At 39.7% G+C, this 10,970-nt stretch overlaps 2 protein-coding genes across 4 annotated transcripts in view; one reads left to right on the top strand and one right to left on the bottom strand.

Moving 5' to 3' along the window:
- Window positions 1–6,728, bottom strand: part of RAD51AP1 (RAD51 associated protein 1) — a 24,232-nt gene extending 17,504 nt beyond the window's left edge. The window contains exons 1-3 of the mRNA XM_008048697.2: window positions 6,557–6,728; window positions 3,337–3,386; window positions 1,375–1,516 (exon numbers count right to left, since the gene is read on the bottom strand). Of these exons, the coding sequence (XP_008046888.1) occupies window positions 1,375–1,516; window positions 3,337–3,386; window positions 6,557–6,573 (209 nt within the window). The 5' untranslated portion in view covers window positions 6,574–6,728. The remainder of the gene's footprint in view (window positions 1–1,374; window positions 1,517–3,336; window positions 3,387–6,556) is intronic.
- Window positions 6,729–6,955: 227 nt separating this feature from the next.
- CUNH12orf4 (chromosome unknown C12orf4 homolog) overlaps window positions 6,956–10,970 on the top strand; it is a 39,462-nt gene continuing 35,447 nt past the window's right edge. The window contains exons 1-2 of one of the 3 annotated variants that reach the window (XM_008048696.1): window positions 7,015–7,095; window positions 9,612–9,806. In XM_008048696.1, coding sequence (XP_008046887.1) covers window positions 9,629–9,806 — 178 coding nt within the window. In that variant the 5' untranslated portion in view covers window positions 7,015–7,095; window positions 9,612–9,628. Of the gene's footprint in view, window positions 7,096–9,608; window positions 9,807–10,970 lie in introns of those variants that run through there. The other 2 variants (XM_021707858.1, XM_021707857.1) reach the window with 2 other exon arrangements.

Genomic DNA, 10,970 nt, shown 5'->3' with positions numbered 1-10,970 from the left:
TTTTTGATTTATTGTAGAAATGAGGTCTCACCAAGTTGCCCAGGCAGGTCTTGAACCTGCGGGCTCAGGCAATCCACTCACCTCAGTCTTCCAAGGGGTGGGATTACAGGCTGAGCCACTGAGCCTGGCTCCATTTGTTAGTTGATAGACACATGGATTGCTTGCATTTTTAGTGATTATGAATAGTGTTGCTATGACCATTCACGTACAGGTGGGCCTATTAATTTCTCTTAGGTAACACAAGCTGAGTCATATAATAACTCTGTTTAACATCTTGAGGAACTGCTAAACTGTTTTCCAATTTGGCTGCATCATTTTACATTCCCACCAGCAATGTATGAGGGTTCACATTTCTCTACATCCTTGTAAATGTCTGTTATTATCTGTCTTTTTTTAATTGTAGTCATCCAGCAGGTGTGAAGTATTATCTCATTGTGGCTTTAATTTGCATTTCCCTGACAGCTAACGGTGTTGAGCATCTTTTCATGTTTTTTTTGGTTATTTGTGTACTTTCTTTGGAGAAAGATGTATTTACATCTTTTGTACACTTTAAATTACTTCATTGGTCTTTCTACCATTAAGTTTTTAAAAAGTTCCTTATAAACTCTGGATACAAGTCCCTTATTAGTTATATGATTCACAACATTTTCCCCAATGTATGGATTCTTTTTTCACTATATTTAAAATGTAGGACAAGAAACTCAAAAACAAAAACAAAAAAATGGAAAAAAGGAAAGAGCATGTGATATGGGGTAAGTCTCTCTACACTAATTAACTTTTCATAGAAAAACTTGTAGCAGTAAAGCATTACCTACCCATGTTCCACTTGTTACTATTCCTCTTCTGCCCATCTCCTCTCCATACTACAAGTTTTGGGTCTCTTAGGACTTCCTTCCCTTACACTCTCTTCCTTCTTGGTCCTATCTAATGAAATTCCATGGTTAGTCTAGAAACTATAGAATCTTTTCACTGCAGGACGAATCTCAACAAGATAAGAAGATATCTTTTATCTGTAAAAAAATGTATGGTTTTAAATTTTTTTAAACTGTCCTTACAAATATAATTTTTAACAAAGTGGTCCTATAAGGTTTGAGGACATCAGAGACAGGTGTTGGATCCTGTAAAAACTAGCCATAACTTCTAAATTCCATCTTTATTATTGTCTTCATACTGAAAGGATATTTCCTTATGTGTTTATGAATTTCTTTAAGTCAGAAGGGGATTAATACTATGTCCCTGTTCTCCTATAGGCACTAAATAAAATAGGACCTATCACTCTACTAGAGTTCTGACTTAAACCAAGGGTTCAGATCTGGGACTCTTTTAAATTAACACACCCAGTGTCATATATTTACTGCATGTCTTACCTCTCACCTTTTTTTAGGGGTTTCCTCTTGTAGTGGGATGTCTTCTTCCTGGAAAGTCTTCCAGTTAGGTTTTGGTTTGTCTTGTTTTAATTCCTTTGGTGCTGTTCTGGATTTCTTGTTTAAAGGTACACTTGCAGAAATAAAATCATCTATTCATGTGTGAATTAAAAGAAGAAAATTATTTTCTTAGTTGTTTAAAATCATTAGAGTGTATGTTCAAGTTTTATAGGTTAAGCAAATCGTTTAATTTCCACAATTTTTTTTTTTTTTGAATTGGACTCTCACTCTGTCGCCCAGACTGGAGCGCAGTGGCCGCTCCCGGCCACCGCAGCCCCGACCTGCTGGGCTCCGGCGATCCTTCCGCCTCCGCCTTCCGAGTAGCCGGAATTACAGGCATGTGCTACCACGCCCAGCTGATTTTTTGATTTATTGTAGAGATGAGGTCTCGCTGCCCAGGCGGGTCTCGAACCCGCGGGCTCAGGCAACTCACCTCTGCCTCCCAAAGGCGCGGGATTGGGCTGAGGCACCGAGCCCGGCTAATTTTCACAATTTAAAAATCATTGTTGGTGTTTTGTCTTTGTTCTCAATTACCTATTTTAAATCGTCTTTGCTTTGGTGGCCTTTAGTTTTAAAAATATCATTCTATTAAAAACCAATTCACAAAAAACTGCTAAGATAATTAAAAGTAGTATGTAAATATCAAAGAAAAAACTGACTAAAAACTTGTAAAATTGTAGAGTTTTATCACATTAAACAGTCAAAGGAAATCACTTTTATGAAAACTTCACAACAATATACTCCAATATCTTCTTTCAAAGACCCATTACCTAGAGCTAGCGCATTAATCAAGCTAGGGAAAATAAGCATGGTGGGGTAAGAGAGAGTGGTTCCTATTTTAGGATTTTTTTACAAAAGTGGTATTTTCACTTGCCATTACCATGATGACCTTTCTGTGATCCTACCAAAGCAATTCCTTAATTTCTGGCAAAGGGACGTTCTTTTCTAGTCCATTGCTGCTTCTCACACGTTTTTCTGTCCTACCAATTCTCAAGACTCTGGTAGTTGTTCTCTTGACATGCAACAGAAAACTGCTGCTGAGGCTTTTTAACACATATATGCACACCTTCAGGGTCCATGTCAGCTCAATCACATATTTTAGCATTTAATAATACATGTTACCTCCTATTTGCTTCCCAATGTAGGAATATGATAATATATGACTTTTTGAATGCACACTGCCCACTGGCAATTTATAAATATCTGACAGACTAGTGACAGTAAAAAGAAGCTAGATATCATATTTTATACTACTTCCTCCCAAGTTGCAGATACACTTAAGGCTGTGCACCCAAAGCAAAAGCAGACTTCTTCAAACCTAGGAATTACTAAATATTTGACTTACAGAAAACTCTAGTGGTCTGAGACAGAAATATAAAACCGACTTCAAAATATAATATAATCTAATTTAATGTTCCTCAAACTTTTCAATCACAGTTGTCTAACGGCAGAGACAAGTAAACATATAACTAATATGGCGTTACCTAAGCCTAACCTTTTCCCAAGGTCTTGTTTTATTTTATGATTAATGAGAATTTCACATAATATTTTGCAACACATTTCTATGTCTATTTCCTTCTTTGCGGAAAGGATAGGAGACAAATCCCAATTTGAGACTTAAGAAGTATAGACCTAAAGAGCCATTTTCACGTGGCCTTGTTCATTTATCGCCTATAAACATAATTCTTGTCAGTGTAATTATCAGCATAATTATACCAAATGCTTAGAAAATTGTTTTACCAGAACTACCTCATATGTCATATGTAATCGGGCTATACATGTCAAATATATATATATATTATATTTGCCATGTATAGCCCAACATAGCTCATATTATTTGAACTATACATATATAAATCCTGAGGAAGCTGATTTCCAAATCTTTAAAGCAAAAATAAGAAGCTCTACTTACCATCGCTGTCAGAGTCCTCAAACTGTGAGTAATTGACTGGTTTCTTATGTCTATGATCAAGACAGAAATTTTCCATTAACACAAATGTCAATTTCTCACCTCCATTTCTCAAGGCTATTAATAGTCTTGAATAAATGAAAATGTGTTTGAATTTAGAAGTACACTTTATGTGTACTTCCCATTTAAATATTTAAATCAAAAACATGATTTACATTTTACAGCAGAGATTTAGCATTAGCTGAAACAGTTACAACTATACCTGATATCCCTGCTATGGAAAAAATTAATTCAGAAAACACAAAGTAAGAATAATTTATATAATTAACACTTACAATTTATATACCATTTAACTGCAATTGAGCATGTATAAGTTTCTGTCATATGTGCTTTTGATTTTATATGTGCATTCTATCTTCCTTAAAGATTATAAACTTCTTGGCACTAAAGGTCATTTTCTTTTTTTTCCCAATCTCTCCACAATACCAAACACTAGTCTTATGCAGTGAACACTTAAAATGGTGAGTGACACCAGGCTCGGTGGCTCAGCCTGTAATCTCATGCCTTGGGAGGCTGAGGTGAGCGGATTACCTGAGCCCGCGGGTTCGAGACCTGCCTGGGCAACTTGGTGAGACTGCATCTCTACAATAAATCAGAAAATTAGCCGGGCATGGTAGCATGCACCTGTAATTCCAGCTACTTGGAAGGCTGAGGCAGAAGGATCACTGGAGCCCAGCAGGTCGAGGCTGCAGTATCCAGGAGCGGTCACTGCACTCTAGTCTGGGCAACAGAGTGAGACTCCAACTCAGAAAAAAAAAAAAAAATGGTGAGTGACGTTGTTCCTGCCACCTGAGATGAATCTTTATACAAGTTGAGTATCCCTTATCTGAAATGTTTGGAACCAGAAATGTTCTAATTTGGGATTTTTTCAGATTTTGGAATATATGCCATATATGCTGAACAGCTAAGCATCCCAAATCCAAAAATCTGAAATCCAAAATCCTGCTTAATGCATCATATAGGTGCTCAATAGTTTCACATGTTAGAACATCTTGGATTTGAAATACTCAACCTGTACTACTTTAGAGGACATTAGAAAAAAACATATTCAAAGTGAAAAAAATAAAATGATTTGCCTCCTCCCTCCTCTAGGCACTAAATGAAACAGTGCAGTTTTCATTTCTATCTTCTGCCAAAAGGCCATATGCGAATAACCTCATTTGTTGTTTGGCTGTTCTTTCAAGTAAAACTGATGTTCTACGCAGAAGGCAAGTTCACTTTCTTCTTGAGGTCACCACCATGCTATTTTATGTGGAAGGGTTTTATGTGTACATCCCATGTCCTCACATGGAACATCAAGAAATATACTCATGTCACTCTCCTGTTCTTCAGAGTTAAAGAAGATAGAGCTGAATAAAATACAGACACCCCCTTAGAAATTCTGAGATTCAATAATCGTAAAATCAAAAGCCCATTAAAAAAAAAAATTATGCTCAAGGGTTGAGCTACAATGAATATAATAATGCTTCATCAAGCATAATCTTAAGTGAAATGGAATTTTCTTTTTTTTATCTCTGAGAGTCTGACAGTAAAAGATGCAACGAATACTAGTGCAGCTCTGTGCCACTCACCTAATTTGTGCTAAGGCACCAACAGTTTTATCATTGCAGTGCAAATGACAGGGCAGTGGCAAACGCAAATCATGTGTTAGTATTATTATGAAGAGAGTTTTTACTGAGGTTTCAGGGACCCACAGAGGGCTGCAGACCACACTTCAACAGTTGCTTTTCCATACAAAGGGATTTTGACTTTGCTATTGGATGCTTAAACCCCATTTCCAATTTAACATGTTTGAAACAGAAATCTTATTCCTCATGCCTCCTGAACCTGTTCCTTTTCCTAGTCTTCCCTATCTCACTTATTAGAAAGATTACGAGTTCAGATTAAAAATACTGTGGTCATCCTCGATTCTTTTCTTCCCTTACCTCTACATCCACTTCATCAGCGAGTTCTGTCAGCAGTACCACCAAAATATATCTCAAATGCACCTGTTCCACTCCATGTCCACTGATAACACCCTACTCCAAACCACTCCCCAATGACATAACCTCTTAAATGGTTTTCCTGCTCCCATTCTGGTCATCCCATCTCCCATTTATTCTCCACCAGCAGCCAGTGACCTTTATGAAAGCAAAATTAGATCTCTTTCTACCTAAAACCCTCCATTGACTTCCTATTGGCCTTAGAATAAAACCTAAATTCCATTCTACGGCCTGCAAAGCCCTACTTGTTCTACCACACACCTATTCCTCTGACCTAATCACTTACAATTCTCCCCACTGCTTGCTAATGCTACAGCTTTAGTCCGCTCCTAAAGCAAAGTAAGTGCAGGGCCTTGGCTCCTATTCCCTCTACCTGGATCGTCCAATATTTTCGCCCAGCTAGCTCCTTCTTGTCATTCATGGCCCAGTGCAGGGATCATCTCCTTAGAGAGACACGTTCTAACTACCCTGTTTAAAGGAGGCCTTTCCCCCTTTCTGTGCTGTTACATTTTAATGTTTCTTTTCAGCCCCCTGACCTCACCTCCCACAAGAATACAACCTCCAGTACCTAGTAGAAGTAAACATACTCGAAAACTTCACACTACGTGGATGGCTGACCCTAGGCTTCCATGGCACTCAACTGTGATTAACTTAGAGCAACATTTTCAATTAGTATAACAGAAAACACAGAGAATCTGGAGTCTGATGACCTAGGTTTGAGTACTGCCCTGCCACTTACTCGCTGTGTGAGTCAGGAAACCTGGCCTTGATGCCTAGGAGTTATAGACGGACAAAACAGAAATGCCTACTCTTTCTATGTCAGAGAATTACAGTGATGAAAAGTAAAATAGGCGCTCCGTGGACAGCAAGGCGCTGTTCAAACGTTGATCTAACAAGGTCTTATTTGAATGGAGTGGGTTAGAAAAAAAATCCGAAAAGGTCAGCGAAGGGAGGCAAGGAGAAGAGAAGAGCTAGGATGCCACAGTGATGCTAGGAGACTTCTGAGCGACGGGTGGCTCTCACTGGAGACTGGAGCGTTTGCCAATAACCGTCCACCCGTGGCCATCGTCGCTGCCCTCCCATTAGACCCGGTCCTTTCCGTTCAGTCCTGTGTAGACGCTGTCCGCGGCATCTCCCTGCTCTTTCCTCCCCGTCCCCGCCGAATGTCACGAACTACCCACCTCACAGGGCGCACCATGGTCCCCTTCAAGACTGGAAACGCACAGTCCTCAAGTTCTTGTGGGCGGAAGCAGCGCTTTCAATTCCCGCCCAAAACCAAACACCACGGCGCGGTCCGCCCCGCCCCGCCGGTCCTCCAATCGTTGCCGGCCATGCTTGCGGCGGCGCAGGCGCCCTAAGGAGACTGTGCGCTCACGCCCGCCCCCACGGCTCTTCCGTTTCCGGTCCACTAGAGCCTAGTTTATGCTCTACTTCAACACTTTCGTTCCGGCAGCGGCATGCGGCACCGTCTCCGAAATACACAATAACAGCAGAAATACAGATTCTTATGCTTTTAAAGATGAAATTGAATCGGGTTGGAACAAAGGGGCGCTTTGGCCAAGTCATTTTCCACAAGGTGCCAGAATAAAGAAAAAGGCGTGGGCGAATCTGCGGGAGCAGATACACTGGCTGTAAAAACAAGTCGGTAAGTCAGCTGTTGTTCCCTGGGCCGTTGACAGCTCGGTGTGTGCAGACCTTCGGGACTTCGGAGCTCGGCGAGGTGAGCCCAGAACCAAGAGCGAGAAGGCCCCTGCAGGCTGAAACCTTTCAGGCCGGCCCCCCTCCCTCGGCTGGAGCTTCTGGGCCTGGCAGTCTGCCTTCCTGGTCCCCCAGGAGTGTGTGAGGCTCAGAGTCTCTGCTCTGCTGGTTGTGTGTTGGGTCTAGCCTTCACCCCGTTTTGTACGGGATACCTTCCTAGACTTAACAGCTGCTAAAATTGAGACAAGGCTTAAGGATAGACCGTTGGGGGTGGGGGACGAGCAGAGGGAGAAGGAACTAAAGCATCAATTTCTTGAAGCACAAGTATGAGTGTTGAAGCGATCGAATCCAGAGCTTTTGCATCTGTTTTCTTTTGTTCAGCATGTGAGATTCATTCGTATTTTTGCATTCATTAGTGGCTCTTTTTTTTTTTTATTGCCTTGCAGCATTTCACGGTATGAATAAATCACAAGCTTACCACTCTATTGATAGGCATTTTGATTGTTTCCAGTGTGAGGCTATGACAAATAAAATTTCGATGAGAATTCTCTGTGTATTTTAGTGAGCGTAAGCGTGTGTGTGTATGCGTATTTCGATATATACTTAGGCGTGGAATTTCATCGTCATTGAATAGACCTGTATGTAGTTTTGGTAGTTTTCTTGGGTTGTACGAATTTCCATTTCTTTATGCTTACTAAGTATTAGTTAACTAAGTCTGTGAGTAAAACATGAGTACCTTCTCTTTGCACTATGGCAAAATAGACTAAAATTTTGGTGTACAGCCTACATACAGATTTGAAAATATAATCTGGCCAATTTAACTCATCTGCATCACACGCACACACACACGCACACACACACGTCCTTTGAGTTTTTATATTTCAAGTGATCTTTTTAAAAAAGAATTCCTTGTTTTAAAAAAGAATTCCTTCCTTTTTAATTCCTTTTTCTGAGCCAGGCTCGGTGGCTCAGCCTGTAATCCCGCGCTTTGAGAGACTGAGGTGAGTAGATTGCCTGAGCCCTCGGGTTCGAGACCTGCCTGGGCAACTTGGTGAGACCTCATCTCTACAATAAATCAAAAATTAGCCTGGTGTGGTAGCGCGCGCCTGTAGTTCCAGCTACTTGGAAGGCTGAGGCGGAAGGATCACCGGACCCTGCAGGTCGAGTCTGTGGTGGCCGGGAGCGGCCACTGCACTCCAGTCTGGGCGACAGAGTGAGACTCCAACTCAAAAAAAAAAAAAATTCCTTGTTCTGTTCTTTGTTCAATGAGTATCATAAAATTAAAACACCATACAATTCAAGAAATATTTGTTAGCTCTTGTCATTATATTACCAGCATACTGCCTGACACATGGAATGCAACAAGACAGAATTCCTTTCTCTTAAAATAGACTGTTCTAACAAGAATAAGAAATAGAGGGTAATAGGTGCCATGATTAAGGTAAGTCCAGGCTAATATGAGAGTCTTTTGGGGACCCATTCTAGTTTTAAGGAGTTAGAGAAGTTTTCCTGGGCACTATTTAAGCTGAGACCTGAAGAATGAGTACTGTTATACAAGGAAGTTAAGATCAGTAAGTATTCTAGGCAAAGGAGTAGGTGTTCAAAAAGGTTAGAAATGGAAAGAGAGGTTTGGTCTTGACAGAAGCTCAGTATGACTGGGAATAAAATTTGCGAATTTATGCAGTTGCTGAAAGAAGAGTCTGGACATATTAGCAGGGGCATTTGAAATTGGGCTGAGTTTGAATTTTATCCTGAGAGCAGTGGAATGCCATAGAAAGTTTTAAAGCAGGTAAACAATATGATCGTGTAAATAAATTCCTTAAAAATAAAAAAAAGAAGGAAAGATTACTGTGACTTGAGTATAAAGAATAACTAATTCGATGGGGGAAAGCTTAGCAGCAGGGAGTCCAGGCAGGAGACTCAGTCAGTCCATGAGTAAATAAATCTTTAAGCGATCTTGATTCTTACTCTCTTTAACTAGATTTTTTTTTTTCTAAAGAGTGTCCAGTTTGCCCTGTGGATGTAGTTAGATTGATGGGGAGGTCATCCTGTATTCTTTATTTTCTGTATATCTTCTTTCCATGTGGAGGTTTCTCGAATATTTTTATACCCCACCTCCTCCCCGTCAGATCTCATGATCACTGATTGACCCTTAATCTGTTCCTTTCTTTGACTTTGTTTTCACCAACTGTTTCATAAGCTCTGTATCTATCCATCCACGCATCTCTTCTTAAGAATTATCTTTGTTTTTCTGTCCATGGACTTTCCCTATTATTGAGAACCCTGCCTAGAAATGCAAAGTACTTTATGGGCATTTTTTTCTCTTAAATCAAGTTTAAAAGAAAATGGAAGAAAAGCACTTTTCATCATGAAAATGAAAGTACAGGAATAAACACCTGGAAAAAATAGACTGATTGATTCAAAGTCACATAAATAAAATCTCTGAGTGGCAGGATATTCTCTTAGAAGTGGTAAAGCAGTAATGAAACATCATGTTTTATTATGGACTTATAACCTACTACTCTTTTTGTTCTATAGAAATTCTGTCAAAGAACATGAAGAAAAGCAGAGAAAGATTCTGCAACAGAGAAAGGGAATTTGTGTATAAATTCAAAGTAGGAAGTCAGTGCTTAGAACTGAGGGTGCCTCTCAAATTTCCTGTTCAAGAGAATGCCAGTCATTTGCATGGACGTCTGATGTTGCTACACAATTTACCGTGCTTTATAGAAAATGGTGAGGACTGATTTTTTTGTTGAATGTCATTGAATTATTTTTCTATAGTCTCTGTCATTAGACATTTCATACCTAAAAAGCATTGGGAACAACAAAAAATATGAATTGTTTACTTCCAAGAGTAGAAAAGGTTCTCTAGACCTTTGTTTTTCTGTAACTCTGGTAGTTGTTTATAAGGCACATTTGTATAAGAGTTAGACCTTTATAATGAAAAATCAGTTGCCAAGTTTGGATTATACCTTTTAACCTATGGATTTAGATGGGTGGATTCATAAGGCATTTCAGCTACCGCTAATTATGGTGTTACAGAATTATATTTCTTCTTCTTTGAAAGCAGGATTTATTAAGAGAACAGAAAAGCCCTCACAGTGAGAGGGGACCCGAGGGGCTTGCCTTATATTTCTAAATTGGTTGCCCTTCTAATGATCTGGTCATTAGTTTCTGAGATGCCATGAAACAGGAGTACTGACCTTTGAATAATCTTTACTTACCTAGATTAGTTCCATAAAGTGACATATATTAAACCATTTTAAAAGGTCTATTTCTATCTCACAGACTAGGAAAACATTTTAAATTGAGAATATGTTAAATCATAGAAGGTTAGAGTTATAAGGGAACCTAGAAACTTTATAGCACAGTCACATTGTACAAAAAAGGAAACTTGCGGGGGGCCAGCCCCTGCAAGTTTTGGGGAGTCCCTTGGAAGATGTGGTGGCGTCGGCGAATCTGTAGGGACAGATATTAAAAGAAAGAAAGATGGAAGGATAGATATAAAGAGGAAGAAAGAGAAAGAAAGAAAGTGGACAACTGTTCAGTGAAATGAGCAGAAGCCGTTTATTGAAAGTTACAGCACGTATTTATCCCCAAATTTTACACAGACAGTCTCACAAGTCTTTCACGTGAACATAAAGCCAGGTGCAGGAGGGGCGTCCCCCACCCGCCAGATGTTTTCTCAGGTATGAGGAAGGACAAACCCCAAGATTGTCTTATTGTTCCCTTTGCTAGTTAATGCTCTTCAAAAGCAGTGCACAATCCTTACTAGCCTAATGATGTTCTGATAATCAATAACTTCTGAAGTTCATGTGCACACAACACCCATGATGACTAACTTAAATCTTATTACCTTTCTATTCTATGCTACTACTCCTTACACAATGCTACGGA

The sequence above is a fragment of the Carlito syrichta genome, unplaced genomic scaffold, assembly GCF_000164805.1.
Source record: "Carlito syrichta isolate Samal-C Ts95f unplaced genomic scaffold, Tarsius_syrichta-2.0.1 Scaffold126530, whole genome shotgun sequence".
In the NCBI taxonomy this organism is placed as follows: domain Eukaryota; kingdom Metazoa; phylum Chordata; class Mammalia; order Primates; family Tarsiidae; genus Carlito; species Carlito syrichta.
The sequence above is the reverse complement of the archived record's forward strand: the minus strand, read 5'-3'. Positions and strand labels throughout refer to the sequence as shown.